A 19,704-nucleotide genomic window follows, 5' to 3' on the forward strand; every position below is an offset into this window, starting at 1 on the left:
ACATATTAAAAATGCAACACCTTCAGCCTTTCTGGCAAAAGAGGTTAAAACTACTGTTTATTTTAGAAAAGGGAATTGTGATAAATGATGGTTTTGGTTAGGGGGAAAATAGGAATAGTTTTAAAAATAAGTAACACCAGAAAGCATGGATACTGTTGAAGAAATATGTCATATTCAAAAACCCAGGAGTAAAGTATTCTGAATTTTTTAAAATTACTCTGTTATGGGAAAGAAAAGAAAATACTTTCATGAATAGCTGGAGAAGTAAAATTTTGAAAAAAGATCTTTTCATTTTGCTAAGGAAAAATTTGAACAGAACTAACTAAGGTATACCCCACTTGTCAATAATAATAGATTTTTAAAAACACATCAGTAAGAAAGTCTTTCTGACATTTAGTTGTGATCACAATATATAAGACATCTAAGGGATAGGAAAAGTATTGAAATGAGAAATCAGATGTTTGTCTTTACTGAGGAGGATGTTAAGGAGAGTCAAAGACATTAGACCAAATAATAGAAAACACACAGTGTTCTAGAGCAGGGGTTCTTAACCTGTGGTCTGTGAGCTTGGTTTTTGTTTAAGTTTTAGTCACTGTATTTCAATATAGTTGAATTTATCTTAAATATTTTATTTTATGAATTTAAAAACATTTCTTTGAGAAGGATCCATAGGCTTTGCCAAACTCCCACAGGAGGTTCAGGAATATAAACTAGGTAGGGTTGTGAGGAGCACAATACAAAAAAAAGTTAAGAACCCTTGTTCGAAAGCTATTGACAAACTATGTGTAGCCAGTATTAGAACTGATGACCTCTAACCAAGAATTTTTAAGAAACTTGATGAAAATGTAGAGTCAGAATGCAGCTGGAGAAATCAGATGGGTTTCACTACACACACTTCACTTCCTTGTACCTTGTGGAGATGACTTGTGAGGTACAATCATTCATTTTCCTTGAAGTATACCCCTCTTTCCCTGACACCTTTTTCCCCTCCCCAACATGGATATGTTCACTTATACCCAAGATTTGAGGGCAAATCACTTCCTTATCAAGTGAAACTTGTACTTAGTAGTTACAAATAGCAAATTTCAGTTAGCAGATGGCCAGTATAATCTAAGGGGACTTCCAGCAGTTTCCCTAAAACTAAGTAAAGTGCCTATTCTGGGAAAGTTCAGAGAAGCTTTAATAAAGAATCATTAGGCTGTATACCTGATAGGTGTCACATCAGCATTATTTCTAGAAAGGATAGCCATACCTGACAAAATGACTTAAAAGATCAGCTAAGCGAGGAATAGTGATGTTGATGGGGAATCATTTACAATGATTGATTTAATTTCTACTTGATTTTTTTTTAAAGACTTCGCATGACAAATTTTTTTTCACAGAATTTATTTAGAGACAACAGACACAATTTAGGGATAAGTACAAATGTCTCTGAAAAGAAAGCTGTAAATAATAAGGTCTTTCACTGAGTGTGACTAGGTCTAGATTATCACAATTTTGTAAATAATTTTAAAATAGATTCCTAGGAAATCTGCAAATTGGCAGATAACATTTGAGTCCTGGGTTGTGAAATAGGAAACTGGTGGCCCAAAGCTGCAGGAACATTTCACAAGATCATGTGACTGAATGGAAGAGTTGCAGATAGGTTTTTGTCCAGGCAAGTGTAAAGTGATTTATTGAGAGATCAATAATCCAAATAATATTTGTTGAAAAATAAACCCTTGGCCTTCAGATACCAACCAGGACATTTATTTGTCCTCATGGACCTTTTCCTGCAAACAGGATGAATGATTGAAAAAAATTGAAACTTTTCTACCTGTGTAAAAAAGCCATACTACCTCTACCCTGGAAATGTTTCTTACATTTTTGGAGTGTGGAGACCAAAACATGTAGTTATTAGGAAGGAACAACTCAAACGTTGCAGGGATAAGGAGCTGAAATAGTATGATAGCCTTTTTAGCCTAGAGTTGAAGACTTAAGGGGAGGGAATACAATCAGTGTCTATAAATCATGAACTGTATGGATTAACAGATCCTTATTTAGCATCTGTATAAAGCACCATGCTGGATCCTTCATAGAGTACAAGACATGGTCCTCCCTCTGAGGAATTTACAGCCTTGAAACTTGAACAAAGACAAATAGTAGTTAAGACAGCATTATACACGTAGTAAGTTCATGAGACTGTACTCCATGGTCTAAAAATATTGGTTGTTTGAAAAAGGAATTTGTACATCAGTTTATAGGTGGCAGTTACACAGTCCCTGGCATAATAAGACATTTAATAAATGCTTCTTGTATGAATTAAGGCAAACCAGAGCTATTAGGCTGCTTATCTCTGAGCTTTTACAATTAATATTATGAAGGACAAATTATGCCCTCCCACAAAATGGGCATTTATGACACTGGAACTATATAACAGTTCCTGCTTTTTAGAAAAATATAATACTAAAGTTTTTGCTGGGTGTAAGGAGAAGAAATATGCACTAATGCTTTGGTTTTTTAGTAATAGGAATGGTGAATTAAAGTAAACAATATTCAGTTTTTGCTTTTCGTTGGAATAATAGAAATATGCTATAAATTGGGATAATATTCCTAAAAGATCCCACCCCACAATTTAGAAAAAATTTGTGGTAAACAGCTTATATAAGATAACTACAGAGGCAGCTAGATGGCGCAGTGAGTAGAGCACCAGCCCTGAACTCAGGAGGACCTGAGTTCAAATTCGGCCTCAGACATTTGACTAACTGTGTGACCTTGAGCAAGTCACTTAACCCCAATTGCCCTGCCTTCCCCCCTGCAAAAAGAAAAAAAAAGATACCTACAGCAAGACTTATGCTTGAGTAGCTTTTCTTGAAATTAAACCACTGATAATATGTAATCCCCTATATATACTTTTTCCCTTTGACATCCAACTATATTAAAAAACAGTGTTTTAATGGGAGACAAAGAGATCGTTTTTTAAAATGTCTTCCAGGAGTTAATGAGCAGGTAAAATATTTTAAGAATTATAATCATTTAGTATATCTATCATATACGTTCCCCATATTTACCAGAAATTACTAGGAAAACTCAAGAAATTAGCTTTCTAGTTCTTCATAGAAGTTAATACACATCTTTAAAACGTTTTCATTTTATTAGGATTTATTTTAGGACAGTTTTAAAGCAAGTACTTGGATTTGGTTCAGTGTTGTGCTTTCTTTTAACTGAGTAAAGCAATATTTAGCACCTAAATATTGATTACGTGACTGAAATTCAACTCTTTTCTACTTAAAATGCACAAATGTTTCATTTATTGTTGCATTTATGCTGTTAGATTTTTTTTTTAAATATTTTTTTTGCTTAGGGTTGATGGTGCATGTTGATAAAAGAATTACACTGGCTGCCTTCAAACAACATTTGGAGCCCTTTGTTGGAGTTCTGTCTTCTCACTTCAAAGTTTTTCGAGTCTATGCCAGCAATCAGGAGTTTGAGAGCGTCCGACTGAATGAAACACTTTCATCATTTTCAGATGACAACAAGGTTAATGAAAATAGTTATTTATTGCTAGAGCCAGATTTGAGTGGTTGATTTGAGAGCATCATTTGCTCATTTTCTCACCAAGTGAAGTTGAGGGCCTTACTGTCATGGCAGCTAATCCCTAAGTAACTATTTTTCATTGTCTTTGTTGTTCTACATCTGACAAATGTTTTTTCTGACTTGTAGATTACAATTAGATTGGGGAGAGCACTGAAGAAGGGCGAGTACCGAGTCAAAGTATACCAGCTTTTAGTAAATGAGCAAGAGGTAAGGAATTTCTTTGAAATCATAGTAAGAGAATCTTGTGATTTTGGAACATTTAGTACTTCAAACAATATGTGACTTCATTGATGTGGCTACTGCTTCCATAGCAGCCTCTTAGAACAGAGCTTTCTAAGTTGTGATCAGAATAAAGTCTTCATCTGAAAGTAGGACTTTGATAGAGAAAGGATTTTACTATTAGTTTTAAATTCTAGGTCTTGGGGTCCCCCATCTTCTCTTGAGAAAAAGCTACTTTTGATCTCTCCAAAACCTTTTGATTATCTAAGGTGAGCAGGGATTCTGTGGAAAAGGGATTTCACAGTAAGAAGATTCATATGATCTGCTTTTAAATTTTTTCCTTTTACTAAATGTTTATCTTAATTGAATCTCAGTTCTTAAATAGTGAACAAATATTTTCGTTTCTGTGGTAGGTACTGTGGCAGAACACAAAGAATTGGAAAGACAAAAACCCCCCCTTAAGGGGATCGTCATCTGGGAAAATAAGACAGAGACATGAAAAGTAAAATATTAGTATAAGAGAGAAATAAAAGTGTGGTACAACAGTAGAAGGCGTATCTCAAAGCTGCTGTTGCCTTGCTGATTTCCTCTCAGATTGCTATGGGTCCCTAGTTTGTATGATTTGTGTTAAGTATAGTTTGAGTCTTCTCAGCATGTTTCCTCCCATTTGTTCTTTTCATTTTCAGTATACAAGTATGAGATAGCACAGTTGAATGCTGCAGCTCTGTATTTTAAGGAATTCTGAAACCAGTTGTTTTGCATTTACAGCCCTGTAGGTTTCTTCTGGATGCAGTTTTTGCTAAAGGCATGACGGTTCGACAGTCTAAAGAAGAGCTCCTCCCCCAGCTCAGGGAGCAGTGTGGGCTGGAACTCAGCATTGACAGGTAAAAGACATCTGCACACTCCTCAGGTGGCATGGTTTAAAGGAGAATGGATGCATAGATTAATCATTTCCAGTTGTCATCCCAGCCAAACAAGGTCAGAATTGCCTGAGCTGTTCAGAGTTGTAGGGCTTCCATTTTATTTAACAAGGACTAACATGTGGCTGTGAGGAGGCTAGTTTCCTCCTCTCTAACATGAGGAGGATGGTCTTGGGGATTTCTGATGACCCTTACCAAAGTGATCTGTTTGAAGGCATACTAAGTGCTCAAAGGCAAGTGTTTAGGGGTTTTCAGTACACCTTTCCTGTAGCCATTTGTCTTTTCACCTCTCCAGTGAACATTTCTCTTAAGGATTACATCAGTTTTTTAAGGTTAAGAACTTTGAAAGGAGAGAGGCTTAATATGTCTAAATACTTTCATAGGTTTCGTCTAAGAAAAAAAACATGGAAGAATCCTGGCACAGTCTTCTTGGATTATCACGTCTATGAAGAGGATATTAATATTTCCAGCAACTGGGAGGTTTTCCTTGAAGCGCTTGATGGTATTATCCATGCATTATCAGAAAATTATTGTCTTCAAAACCATTTAGAAACTAATAAAAACTGAGGTTTTGATCAGACAATAAATAGGCAGCAAGACATATTGACATTACATTAAGAATTAACTTTTTAAGAAAAAAATTTGGATTCTGTCTCCTCTTTAGAAACAGTAAGATCTAAAAGGTATGTTTGACAGAAGTGATTTTATTTTTCTTACTGGAGCTATGTAGAGAGAGCCTTGTAAGGAGTTTCCTCTACCTGTACAGATCAGCATCTACTAGACAAGTCCTTCCTCTCCAGGGCCACGCAGACAGGCTGTGTCAAAGATCTCTCTGACTGAGGACGGCTCTCCCTCACCCCATTCCTCTTCTTCAGTGATCAGGGCTAGGTACTAGCCCAGGCAACTCCCCCAAAGCAGTGTCAGGCCTCAGGACCTGAGGATTACAAGGAAAGTGGTTGTTTGGAGTTTTAATTAGCACTTCTTGTATATTCTCACCCTGTGCTATAGGGTGGGAAGGATGTGGTCTCCATCCTCCTGGTTTACATTTTTAAGGGGAAAATAACCAAAGTTCAGTAGGATTTATAATAAACTGCTTATAGGGAATCCTAGCCGTGAGCAGTAGTAGTCAGGCAAGGCACCATAGAAGAGGTGGCACTTGAGTAACCAACCCTGGAGGGAAACAGAAGAATTGTTACTGGCCAGGGGGAGGGTAAAGGGCTGACAGCATTTCCATCAACCTGGATTCACTATTACCCATGTTTCCATCTTAACACCACCACCCCTTCAATTTAGGAGTAAATTGGTGGGGGAGAGGAGAAAGAGTGAAATTGTACAAGTAACTTTAACTACCTAAGTTAAAAAAAGACATACTCAGTATCTGTTCTTTACTTTTTGCCAGATCAGTTTGATAATACTTAGAATTCCATTTTTCTTATTTTGAACAGTTTTACTAAAATAAAATGTGTTACTCTTTAGCAAGAAGATAAATTTTTAATCTTGAATTTCTTAGGGGTGGAGAAGATGAAATCCATGTCACAACTGGCTGTGCTGTCAAGGCGGTGGAGGCCATCAGAGATGAGACTGGACCCTTTCCAAGAGGTGGTGTTGGAAAGCAGTAGCGTTGATGAACTGAGAGAGAAGGTGAATTTCCTTTGTCTGTCATGCACCGTTATGAATGTTTTCTTTGCACAGCATGATTTTGTTAGCTTTTAGAGCTAAAGAGCTTTTGAGAAACAATCTCTTGAGTTGGAATATTGAAAGCACCTACTAATAGTCTCAACTTTGACTTGGTCGCATGTTTCCTTTGGTTGTGGGGCAGCTAATACTTTGAAAGACTTTTTACCCTCTGCCACCAACAGATGAGTTTATTGAGGCATCTGACTCATTTTTAATCAGTCGTTCTGATTTTCAGACTGGTCAGAAGGCAGAGAACTCGTAACACGAGAACAAATAAGTGCAGTGCTTTCTTATACACAGTGTATACTTTCTCACTTTGAATTTTAATCTGTTGTATGCATTGGGGGGAGGAGGAATTTTATCTTCAAAACTGAGAAAAATAAGTCATCACAAACATGTTTGATTGTGGTTTTTTTCCCCCCAGCTCTGCGAAATCAGTGGCATACCTTTAGAAGATATTGAATTTGCAAAGGTGAGATCAGTGATGTATGTAATGTGCCTGAGTGCCAACATGTCTACTGGCATGACATATGTATTCATGGAATATGGTCTCTTCCTCAGGGCAGAGGAACATTTCCCTGTGACATATCTGTCCTAGAAATTCACCAGGATTTGGATTGGAATCCTAAAGTTTCTACATTGAATGTGTGGCCCCTTTATATCTGTGATGATGGCGCAGTGATATTTTATAGGTAATGTTGCTAGCATGCTTGTTGACTAGGCAGTCAGACTACCTTTTACTCTAATTATATTTTAAAAACCAAGTCTAGGCTAATGTGGATAACTATCTTTGTTAGCTATCTGTGGAAGGCAGATGGTTGTTAATACCCTTCTAGACTGTTTTTTGTAGTCAGGCAGCCTGTGTGTCATACTTTATAACTACATCAGTGACTGGTGCTTTGACTTCTAACAGGAATCGTAGCATTTCCTGGTTAAATAAGGTAAGGATAATGATGCAATACTGAAGATGGGGAGGGGAGGGGAGGGAAGGTGGGGGAATGGTGGAAGGAAATACTTGGTCACTTATCTTGCTGGAGACTTCTCTAGTTTAATTATTGTTTTTCAATTTATCAGCATTGTTCAAATCAGAGCAATTTTTTTCCCTCGTAAATTGTTGAAGAATTAATTTTAACAGATGTGATCATTTGAATTTAGGGATAAAACTGAAGAAATAATGGAATTGACAGATGAGCAAAGAAATGAACTGATGAAAAAGGAAAGCAGCCGGCTCCAGAAAACTGGACATCGTGTAACCTACTCTCCTCGTAAAGAAAAAGCACTAAAAATTTATCTGGACGGAGCACCAAATAAAGATTTGACTCAAGACTGATTCTTCTAGTGTAGCATTTTCCCTGGGGGATTTTTTGTTTTAATTGGAAGGTTTGCTACTACTGTGTAGTGCCGTTATGGCCCGGACACTCTTAGGGGTAAAGTAATGACACCAGCACTGATTGGGATGCCGTTGGCCAATCAGAAGCTCAGTGGCCGGTGGGTCACTGATTGAACTTGGAATCATGTTGTGCACTATGGTCAAATGTACTGTAAAGCTAAAAGGGATGTGCAAATAAAAAAAACCCTATAACTAGGAAAGGGGGCGGGGGGAAATGCGTGAACATTTATGAGGACGATAATGTGCACAAAGTAGCTAGTAAAACTAGCCTCGAACAGGATACTCATAGCTTAATAATAAAAGCTGTGCAAAGGCCATGAATGAATGAATGATTTTCTTTGTTTCACTGATACACACATTACCTCATTGACGATTCGGAAGTAAATGCAACTTGTGTTAACTCACAGAAAACAGCAGAAGTAGGAGCTGAAGACATAATGGAGTCATTATCAGAACCAGCTGTAACAGTAAGAAGTGTGAAGGTGTTTTGTTTGCTTGTTTGCTTGCTTGTTTTGGGGGTGGTGGTGTTTTTGTTTTTGTTTTTAAGTATTAGGAACATCATTCTCAAAATAACATCAGAAAGTTCCCTTTAGAAAGTTCCCAGCAGGTGATGTCTCAGTTTACTACTGTATTGTAACTGTGACTGATTTTCGTTAGGTTTCAGATGTAGAAAAGAATTTCACACTATTTCATCCAACATTGTAAATAAAATTTGCCCTTTCAGTTTTCAAAATCACAGTTCAGATATTTACCAAGGCTAATCTTTTCCCACATCATTTTTCACTATGTACATTTGTGTACATTTGAAAGTATCACAACATATTTAAATTTAATCCTCGGTTAGGTTTCACAATGCTGGGTCCTATAGGATTTTCTTTTTCTTTGTTAATGAGGCTTTTCTATTCAGCTGCCTTTTTTGTACATTTCATTTTTGAAGACTCCAAGTTTGAATCTTCTAGAACCCTTGTAAGTCCCACTTTAATTTTTGGAATTGATTTATAGTAACATGTAGTTTAACTTTCGGAAATGTCTTAAAATCTTACAAAATAATCTTGCTAATAAGATTAGGTCATCATACAAGACAGATACAGTCAACTTGAATTCATTGCGAAGACTATAGAATCAGCAAGTTTTCACTTTGCTAAATAAAAATATAAATGAGAACAATTCTATATAATTTTTGGAAATGCCATCTAATTTATAAAATCAGTAAAAGGTTTTGGTAAACTTTTTTCATGCCAGATGCTGTTTACAACAATGAACATGCCAATAAAACATTTGTTCATTCTGTTGTGTTATTTTAGTTATTAAACTTTTGTGGTTTTAGAATCTGGGTAGATGTTGGATGTAATTTTGTTTAAATACATGCTTTATGACAAATAATATGTGTTGTGTCTCTAAAAAAAGAAGTAATGGTTAATTTACTCAATATAGTACGTATAAGATGGAAGCAATTAAAATAATCTTAGTAAAAGGAGGACTTACTTTTAACTACCCTGTTAATATTTCAAAATTGAACATCATCTAAGGAATTAATTTCTTACAATCTGAATTTGAGACCTCAGATTTGTTTCTCAAATAACCTCAGGCCAGTCTTCAATATGACTTAGAATTACAGGATGTCAGAGAAAGCAACAAAATTCCAAAGTCCAGGGTCACAGTCAGGCACCTGAAGTCAGGCCCTATTGTGGAAGGTAAAGGTGCTTTGAAATCAGAGTGTTGTTCTGAAGGAGGGAGCCTGGACCTGCTTCCCTGCCTGCATTTATGAAACAGTGAGTGGGGAAAGTGTTGCAGCACTTGGCTCATAGCACATCAATGCTTTTTCAGGCAGGCACTGCAAACGTCAAGTTCACTGATAGTGAAACTGATCGGTGTTTGTGGTTTCATCACCAAGGTGGGTCTGTTGCCATCACTTGGTTCCATGACCACAGAATTCATCCCTAACTTCAGTATTGACAAAATGAAATGTCAGCTAATGAAAATATTCACATAAGTCTTTGGCCTCATTCATGGAAGTAGCACATTGAGATCACATAAAACAGGCCCATTGTATTCTCAGCAGTTTGGGATTTTTCTGGACTGTCGTGGGCACGATATTTTTGAGAATAACTTTTCAGTTCAATAAACATTAAATGATCGTGTCCTGCCAAAAAAACAACTTTTTTGATCTTGGACAAGTTTCTGCCCTCAAAGAGCTTAATTCAGCCATGTAGGGAAGAAAATAGGATATACCATATACACAGATAAGTTGTTTTATTTTAAAGGAAATAAGGTAACTTCAAGAAGGAGAGTCCTTAACAACCAGGAAATGAGGGAAAGTGGTTTGAAAGAGGTGACAAAATTGACCCGTAAGTGAAGGGTGCTGAGAGGTAATGGTGTATTCATAGACGTGTCAGTAGAGAGAATGTTGAGTACGGCTTCACTGCTATGTTGAGCATTCAGTGGAAGTTGCATGATGGCTGGAATGGTAGATTAGATGCAGGTTTTTCAGGACATTACACACTAGGCTCCAATGTGGGTAGTATTTTCCTAGGGGCAATAGTGAGCCACTGAAGATTTTTGAGCATGGGGACTGACCTGGTTGGACCTGTGTTCTGCAGAAAATTATTTTGGCAGGTGTGTGAAGAATAATTTGGAAGGAAAACATTAGCTACAATAGGAAAGTGAAAGGGGTAGAAGGCCTTAATGGCCACATAATTGGATAGGGATAGGAAGTGGACTTGGGCTTCATTGTGGACACTTTTCCACCTCGTACAAGTCAGCCCCTCTTCTGCCTTACAAGTTGTCTAGACTCTAGAAGCCCTGATCTAGAGCAGCAAGATTGAGCTTAAGTAGAAACATCCCTCCAGGCCACATATCAACTTGGAAAATCGCAGAAGTTCTTGCAGGCCACTTGCCACTCAGAGTTTGATACCTCTTGTCTAAAGCACCGAGTAGTTGGGACTCAACTAGAGCCAAGTGGCTCTGAATAGCCAGTAGGTGTCAAAGGTCTTCCTGGCTTCGAGGCCAGCTTTTTAGCCCCTCTACCACACCAAGTGGAAAGACTGCCAAGAAAGATGAGAAATCTGGGGGGAAGGGGGCAGGGATTGACAAAATTTGGCAACTAACAGCTATGAGGAACCAGGGAGGAAGAGGCAGACAACCTTGACATCAGGAACCTGGGTGACTGAGAGGCTGGTAATGTCCATTAGAGAACTTTGGGGGAGGGATGTATTTAGGGTGGATAACTAGTTCTGCTTTTGACATGTTAAGTATGAGTTGCTGGTAGGTTGAACATCCAGGTGATGAAGTCCACTAAGCAATTGGTAGGAAACTAGAGAGAGATTAAAGCTGCCTGCTAGGTTTAGAACTGAAAGGCACCAGTGGTGTCAAATTCAAGTAGAAGGGAGGTGGTAGTTACCAAGCCATACATGAGACTATCCGCAGTTTGCATATTGATTTAGAAAATCACATTAACATGTTATGTTGTGTTTTGGTTTATTAAAATATTTCCCAAATTCTATTTTAAGCTGGTTTGGTCTGTACCCCAAAAAGTTGTGGGTTGAATATGGCTAGTGTATTTCTCACCTCTGTGTAAGATCATTGAGTCCAAACCCTCATTTTACAGATGAAAAAAGGAGGCAGAAAAAGGTTAAATCTTTTGACCAGAGTCATACAGCTCAGGTTAGAATTTATTTGAACTCAGGTCTTACTGATTGCAATGCCAGTGCTCCATCCAGTCTGCCACCTAATTGCTCCATCTATATAGAGATCATTGAACCAAGGAAAAGCCCTAGTAATAGCTTCGGAAGACACCCATGACTTAAGAGGTGGAAGATAATGATGAACCAGCAAGGGAGGCTAAAAAGGAAAGAACAGTATCATGGAAGCCAAGAAGGAAGACTACAGTAGGTTGCGAATAACTGCTAAAAACTGCTGCAAGGTCCAAAAGGCTGAAGACCAAGACAGGATGTCAGACTTAGCAGTTAAAAGATTGTCGGTGAGCTTGACGAGCAGTTTCAGTAGACCGCCTTGGTTAGCTCCTAGCCTTTGTCTAATGGATTGAGATGTAGCATGCTATAATGGAATGGAACAAGTGAGAATAGATACCTAGGAAGGGTATAGGTTAGCATCAGTTAACCTAGGATCCATGAGCTTTTAAAAAATAACCACATAGAATTAGTTTCCTTTGTAATTCTAGGTATTTTATCATATGCATTTAAAAACATTCTGTGAAAGGGTACACAGGATTTATCAGGCTGCCAAAGGGTCCATGACACCAAAAAAGTTAAGAATCCTTAACCTTAGTCCTTAAGAACCCTTGAACCTGGGCAGTAAAGGGGAATAAAACTGCACAGCATTAGTTTGCAGAAATGGCAGGGCCAGGTACAATTTTTTTTGGTTTTGGTTTTTGTTTGTTTGTTTGTTTTGAACTAGGGCAGTAGAGTTGCTGCCTGGATGTATTTGTAGGTATCGAGAAAGGAACTAGTTCAATGGGCAAAATTGAGGAGGAGTGAAACTGATGAAGCAAACCCTCCCTCAGTGGAGCAAAGGACAAGATGAAAATGTAAAAAGATTTGGAGGATGTGGGAGGAGATGATGGTCCCTCCAGATGCCCTCACTTCTCAGCTGTTTACCTTAAAAGTGAGGTCTTTTTGGTAGCTATCTAACGATACTTAGATCTGTTTATCAATAGAGAATAACCCATAAGCCTGGAAACCACCTGGGTCAGAAAATTTTATAGCTGAAAGGGAGTTTAGTCATTCCTATCTTGCACAGCCCCCTTGTTTTACAGGTGAAGAAATGGAGATCCCAAAAGGCTCCGTTCCCTGCCCACTGTCACAGCTAGAGTGGCAGAGCCAGTATTAATACCAAAGACTTGAAGAGTTCAAAATTCATAAGAGTTGAACTGGGGATGTTTAACCTGGGAGAGGGAGACAGAAGAAACAGGATCATTACTGTCTTCAAAAATTTGAAGACAAGGCATTAGAATCGTGTATTGTTACAGATCCTTCAGTAGAAATTTTAGGGAGACAAATTCACTATAAGGAGGAACACTGCAGTTAAAGCTATTTCAGGTGATGAGCACATCACTGGATGTGTTTTTATGAAAAGACACTTAAGGGTTATTTCTTTGGGTTGGAGTTGAACTGTTTGATATCTAGGTTCCCCTTTAAATCGAGATTCCTTATTGTCACAAAATAGTTTGTAAAATGTGGTTTAATGATCACAGCTATCTCTAATAGTGGATAATTTTTTTAAGTATCTTTGGAAACAGCTCGTTAATGTCATTTTGCTCCAAAATGATTTTTAGCTTTTGGTCCCAGAAAGTCATTGACAGCACATGCTGTGTATGAGCTTTACTTGATCATCAGCATTCCATCTTCCAAACACTTTTGGACTAGCAATAGAAAATTAGATTGATAGTTCATCCTTTGGCCCCAGGATGGAAGGTGGCCTTTTATATCATATTTTCTGATGTTTGAAGTGCCCTTTGCAGCTTTGAATGATAGGTTTAAGTGAAAGGTACTGACTAGCCTTTTATATTTTCTTCTGATGTTTGAAGTGCCCTTTGCAGCTTTGAATGATAAGTTTATTTAAGTGAAAGGTACTGAACTAATTTTTTGAGATAATTCCCACCCATTTTTGTAGGGAGAGAAGGTGGTGGTAGCAACTCTAATCCATGATTTTATTGGTATAGGGAACACTCCATGAGGCAATTCTATCAATGCCCATCTGCAGCATCCCTACAGAGGTCCCCGGGACACTGGGTAACAAAGCCATTATGTGTCAGTGATGGGACTTGAACTCAGATCATTCTGACTGAGGCGCACTCTCTATTCTCTATACCACACTGCCTCTCACTCCTTAATGGTCTGTAAGAATTGGTCTTACTAATTTTTCATGGAAATTTAAGAGGTTGGCATAGATTGTTTAAAAAAATGTTGCTATTCTAATGGGGCAGCAACTACTCAATAACTCCTGCCTTTCCATTTTATTAAGATTGCTCAATAGCAACTGAAGAATAATATAAATTGTAAATATCCTAAATCACCCAAAGAGTCTTGTTTGAGGGCGTGGGGGGGGGGGGGCGGCGGGCAGCGCTTGGTTGTCCTTCATTCTCAAAGAGGACTGATGACTTTGTGAGGGTGATGTCTCGACTTGCAAGTGAATTGGATGTAAGTGAGGCAGAACTGCACAAAGCCCTCATTTTGTTAGTATTTGCCGTTTACCTCAGTCATACCAGGTTACTAAAGCTAATGCCATAAGAGAACTTTTAAAATACCATCTCTCTCTACCAGGAAGTTGGGTGTTCAGACAGTTGCTGAGAATGTTATCACCGATGAGTAAATATGCTTAAATTCAGAGGATGTGGGGGACTCTTCTACAGCCACGTTTCATTTCAGCCATGCTTTGAAATAGAATCACATTTTCCCTTTCTAATGCGTTAGTTACAGTTTTTTGTGGAGTTGATTGGAGATGTTTTTTTTAAGATTTGGACACCTGGATTCTTAATGTAAAGAATACTCAGAAACTTCAGTTGTTGCCATTTTACCATGATTATATTTTCAAAATTACAAGGAATTCTGTACATGGCTAAAGTTCACTGTCCCTAAATAAAAACCATTAGTGGGGAAAATTGTTTCCCTTTACAGCTCATCCTCCCAAAAACTTTCAAACCATCTTGAAGGGGGGAAATGCCATTTCCCTACCATTCATATTAAATATTGGGGGTAATTTAAGCTGAGCAAGTGCAAAAATAAGAATTATTTTTATACCCCTAATTTTGAGTCATCTGGCCAAAGCATAGCAAGCCTAATTTTTTTTTAGTGCAACCTCTTTTTGGTCCAGATGTGTAAATTAACCAAAAACACACTGAAAAAAACCTCATCTGAACATGCATGAAAAATATTCCCTCAAAATATATTAGTTATTGAATTGCACTTCTATCCAACAGTGAATGGGGCCTATACAAGCAAGACAATATACACAAATTACAGTTGTAAAAAGACTAGATTACAAAGCTGTCCTTGTTGATTTAGATCTCATCCACATAAAACAGATCAGAGGTCACAGCAGGCTCATCTAGAGAGATTTCAGAAAGATCTCTCTCCAAGTTTTCCAGTTCCCTACGGACTTCCTGGATGAGATCGCCATCATCTTCCTGGTCCTCCGTAATGTCTCCAGGCAGCAAGCTGAATAGAAGGCCCTCGTTTGTCATTGCATGCTCTTTGTCTTCACGCCTTGTTTTATTGAAGGATAGTTCGCACACATACACCAAGTTGTGCCTAGGAAGCAAGTAGCTAAGTTTGGTCACAATTCCCCAGCGTGACTCTGCCTTAACCTTGTGTTTAGCACTTTAACGGAGACCAGATCCCAGCTCAGAAGCAGCAATGAAGCTCCTGTATTCAACTCCGTATCCATAGCTCAAGTAACATTGCCCAAAGCATGGACGCAATGGCTCAGTGCCTCTTGACCATGGACGTTCTGCAGGCATTTTTCAAAAATATTTTTTAATCTCTCCATGCATCAAAAAATCCAAGGAGCACCTGACATGTTAACTGATCTGAATCAGTAATTATGTTTACTCACTCTCCCTACTGGCTTGATGACCCAACTGCCCACTGGATGGAGTAGCTAATAGTTAGCATTTATATCTCACTTTGAGGTTTGCAAAGCACTTTTGCATGTGTTAAATCACTTGATCCTGCTATAAGTATCCCCATTTTATAGGTAGGGACACTAAGGCTGAGAAAGGTTAAATAACTTGCCCAAGGTCACACAGCTAGTAATTGTGACAAGATTTTAATTTAGCTCTTCCAGATTCCAAGTCCAATACTCTCTCCACTGTGCCAAAATCAGGATCATAGATTTAGAACTTGAGATTTTAGGAGCTATCTAGTCTAACCCCTTCATTTTATGGAAGAAACAGGGAGGCTAAGTGCTTCCCAAAGGTCACAAGGGCATTGTGTCAAATCCGGAATTTGAACCCAGGTTCTATGACCACAGAGTCCATGCTCTGGAAACAATACAGTGGAAACACTTTTGCTGCCTTGTAGTTTTCTCTAATGGGGCCCTTTGAATTGGAAAACATTTAAAGGACTGGTATATATGAGAAATGGTTTTTGTTTTGTTTTGACGGAGAACTCACCTGTGTGGCTGGCAGATTAAACCAGTGGCACATGGGCATCGGTCTAGTGCTCCATCAGGCTCCAGCTCCCAGGTGATGAGATCCAGTAGTCTATTAGAAGGGTCATGGCAGGGTTCTCCCTCCACTGGCAGTGGTGTGCAAACAGGAAACAGCAGCCCTGCAAGAGAGCAACAAACCCTTACTGAAATCTCTGAGCTACATGGGGGATACGGAAGAAATATGTGTCCTTACCCTTGAGCTTACCCAGTGGGTAAGAAAAAGAGATACACTCTATTCCCTCCACTTAACTCACCTCCCACTCCTCCTGCCCCTAAATAACCCGTAATGGAGGAAATTGTTTCCCTTTATATCCCATTGAAACCTAGCTTCCAACCTCATTACTCAATTGAAACTGCCCTGTCCCAGGTTACCAATGATCTCCCAAATGAGAATGTACCATCCTTGAGGGCAGGGACTATCTTGCACTTTGTATACTGCTGTGCTCAAGTGTCTAAATACTTTTCACTTGTTGAATCATTTCTTCATTGCTGATCAACTGCATTTTCATATTCCTTTTCTTTCCTGACCTTTTTTTAAAACTCTTGGCCATTCTCCTACGACCTAGATACTCTCCCCTCCCTAGATTGTCCTGGTACTCTTTTCTCCTGGTTCTTCTCCTATCTGTCTGGTTATTTCTTCATTTCTTTTGATCATCATCCATGTCCCACCCCTTACACATGGATATATCTTCAAGGCTCTTTTCTCTGTTTACAACCTCTATGCTCTTATAAGCTCCCATGGGTTCAATTGTCACATCTATGCATCTGACTTCCAATTCTGGTCTCCCAATGCAATACCCCATAATCATTTCAAACAACACATCCAAAACAGAACTCATTCTTTCCCCTCAAAACTGACCTCTTCCAAACTTCCCTATTTTGTTGAAAGCACCACCAATCACCCATATTCCCAACCTCAGAATCACCTTTGACACTACTCTCATATTACCAAGTGGCCAAGCCTTAACAATCGCTCCTAACTCCATAATATGTCTCATATCTTTCCCCTTTGCTCCATCTACAGTCACCACCCCACCTCAGACCCTCATTACTTCTCACATGGACTCCTGTAATAACCACCTCTTTGGTTTCCCAGCCTCTCATCTCCTCCCTCTCCAAACCATCCTCTACAGCCAAATTGGTATTTTTTAAGCACAGCTCTAACTATGTCACTCGCATGCTTAAGGTCCACTTCAGTGGCTCCTGTTTGCCTCTAAGATAAAATACAAATTCTTCTGTGACTTTTAAGTGTGACCTTACTCTCCACACATTCCATGTTCCAGCCAAACTGGTCTGTGTGTTATTTCTGGTACATGACATTGTATTCCCATCTGTATCCCTTATTTCCTTCAAAGCTCGGGTCAGATGTTACCTCCTATAGGAAACCTATCCTTATCTCTCAGCCCTTCCCCGCTTTGTACATATTTTACACCCAGTTTTCTATATATTGTTTTTGTTTTCCCAAGTAGAATGTCTGCTCCTTGAGGGCGAAGACTGTTTTATTTGTCTTTGCATTCCCTGAGCCTAGAAATGCTTGTTGAACAAATCAATCAATTGGGTGACTTGCTGTACTTTGCTGCCTCTGGAACCCAAATTAAAAATAGAACATAAAAATATCTTAAAAACTTAAAAAAAATTTAGCCCAATTTTTACAATCCTAAAGTCATGACTATAATGATTTCTATGCTCCTTCATCAGTATCCTGAGGATGGGAGTGAAGAGGATTTGGCTCCTGGAAAAAAATGTGAGAACCATCCTTTCTATCTTGATATTAAACTAGAGATTAAGGGATTCCTGGGAAGGAAGGAATTAATGCATCAGCCCATCCTCCTTTGAGCATGTCACTGAAGTCTTTGCTTCAGACCACTAGAGAGACATACATACATGTGAGCGGGAGCAAATGCACATGCACACACACATACACACACGTGAGCATGCACACACACACAAGTAGAGAATTTGGCTTATGTTGCTTGTCTCCATAGGGGAAAGCTAGGAATAATGGGGGGAAATTGCCAAGAAGTAGCTTTTAAAATATAAAAAGACACTTCCTAAAAATCAGAGGCATCCAAAATGCACTGCTTCAGGAAGCAGTGGGTTCCCCATCACTGGAGTGTCAGGGATGTCATAGAGGGGGTTCCTTAGCACCCTTGATTTCACTAGATGCCCTCAGAGAAAAGACTGGGGATAGAAAAGATAAGGGAGAGGAGGGGAGGGAGATGATAGACAACCTAAATTATCTGACGTGCTGGCATGCAGAAGGGGGATCAGGCTTGCTTTGCTTGGCCACAGAGGGCAAAATTGGGACCAATATGTCAAGAAAAACATCCTAATATTTAGTACCATCAAAAAATGAGATGGAATACCTCAGTCCTTCCTCACCAAAATGTTTCAAGGACAGCCAGGAATACTGTAGAAAGGATTGTTGCTCTGTTCTAAGTTGGATTGGATGCACTCTAGGATCTCTCGCAAACCTGAGATTGTGATTCTAGGAAGAATAGACTGTTTCTTATATCCTGCTGCTTGACACAGTCTTATTGAAACAGGGGAGGCCACCTACCTTTCTGAAAAGCACAGCACAGGCCAGGCTGGCAGCCTTGCTGGTTGTCACAGATGGTCCCATTACTACCTTTTGAAGCAGCTTTTACACAGTGACCCCAGACACAGAGCTGGTCCCCACAGCATTCGCTATCTCTTGAGCAGCGCTTGAGAAAGGGGACAAAAAAACATGGAATGAGGGCCCTTAGGCCTGGACAGAGGTTAGGACAAGACAGAGAGAGGAAAACTGAGTGGGACTGCTACTTAGTAGTAATGGCAGGACTGTGAGCTAAGCCCCAAGGGCATGGAAAATTCTGGGTGTAAAACCAACAATGAGCAATAGGTTTGGATGGGGAGAGAGGCATACCTTGGAAAAACTGAATGCACAAATTTATGATTTTGCAATGTAGCTCAACTAGGAACTCACTGATTATTCACATGACAAAATGATTCTTTTGATAGCAAACTCAGCTTGTCCAATTTAACTTTGAAATTTTGGTAGAGTCACAATAACCATAGATTTAAATTCAAAGATCCTGGGACCATATTTGGACACTACCATTAACTATATGGTACTAGAAAAGACTGCCCCTTTTTTTGAACATTAGTTGCCATGTCTGTAAAATAAGGATAATAATATTTGTATTATCTCACAGGGCTAACTTGAAGGAAGTGCTTTGTAAACAGCAGGTGCTACTATATAAATGGGAGTCACACAATAGTTTATGAATTCTCAAACTGCAACCACTGAGGTAAGGATTCCCTATTTGACAAACTTTAGGGAAAACTGGAAACTAACCTGGCAGAAGTTAAGTCTAGGCCAAGATTCATACCCTATCCCACAATAAGCTCCAAATAAATATATGCCCTAGGTATCGAAATCATAAACAAAATGGAAGAGCAAGTCTGCATCTATGGATAGGGGAAGAATTCTTGATCAATCAACGGATAGAAAGGATCATAAAAGATATAATAGCCAATTTTAATTTACATATAATTAAAGAGTTTTTGCACAAACAAAAGCACGACAGCATAAAATGAGAAGAAAAGTAGTTAATTAGGGGAAAATCTTTGTAGCAAGTTTCTTTGATAGAGGTCTCATTTCCAAGATACGTAAGAAACTGATTGAAATATTTAAGAATAGGGGCAGCTAGGTGGTGCAGTGAGTACAGCACTGGCCCTGGAGTCAGGAGGACCTGAGTTCAAATCCAGCCT

General features: G+C 38.8%; 2 protein-coding genes across 4 annotated transcripts in view; one reads left to right on the forward strand and one right to left on the reverse strand.

Annotated features, from left to right (window-relative positions):
- USP47 (ubiquitin specific peptidase 47) overlaps positions 1 to 9,080 on the forward strand; it is a 102,899-nt gene extending 93,819 nt beyond the window's left edge. For all 3 annotated transcript variants that reach the window (XM_036762291.1, XM_036762293.1, XM_036762294.1), the window contains 8 exons: positions 3,344 to 3,519; positions 3,703 to 3,783; positions 4,564 to 4,679; positions 5,099 to 5,217; positions 6,226 to 6,356; positions 6,817 to 6,864; positions 6,954 to 7,084; positions 7,548 to 9,080. In XM_036762291.1, the coding sequence (XP_036618186.1) occupies positions 3,344 to 3,519; positions 3,703 to 3,783; positions 4,564 to 4,679; positions 5,099 to 5,217; positions 6,226 to 6,356; positions 6,817 to 6,864; positions 6,954 to 7,084; positions 7,548 to 7,722 (977 nt within the window). In that variant the 3' untranslated portion in view covers positions 7,723 to 9,080. The remainder of the gene's footprint in view (positions 1 to 3,343; positions 3,520 to 3,702; positions 3,784 to 4,563; positions 4,680 to 5,098; positions 5,218 to 6,225; positions 6,357 to 6,816; positions 6,865 to 6,953; positions 7,085 to 7,547) is intronic.
- A 5,225-nt stretch (positions 9,081 to 14,305) lies between these two features.
- DKK3 (dickkopf WNT signaling pathway inhibitor 3) overlaps positions 14,306 to 19,704 on the reverse strand; it is a 63,615-nt gene continuing 58,216 nt past the window's right edge. Inside the window, exons 6-8 of the mRNA XM_036762388.1 lie at positions 18,512 to 18,656; positions 15,914 to 16,070; positions 14,306 to 15,050 (exon numbers count right to left, since the gene is read on the reverse strand). Coding sequence (XP_036618283.1) covers positions 14,801 to 15,050; positions 15,914 to 16,070; positions 18,512 to 18,656 — 552 coding nt within the window. The 3' untranslated portion in view covers positions 14,306 to 14,800. The remainder of the gene's footprint in view (positions 15,051 to 15,913; positions 16,071 to 18,511; positions 18,657 to 19,704) is intronic.

This window comes from Trichosurus vulpecula, chromosome 6 (assembly GCF_011100635.1).
Source record: "Trichosurus vulpecula isolate mTriVul1 chromosome 6, mTriVul1.pri, whole genome shotgun sequence".
In the NCBI taxonomy this organism is placed as follows: domain Eukaryota; kingdom Metazoa; phylum Chordata; class Mammalia; order Diprotodontia; family Phalangeridae; genus Trichosurus; species Trichosurus vulpecula.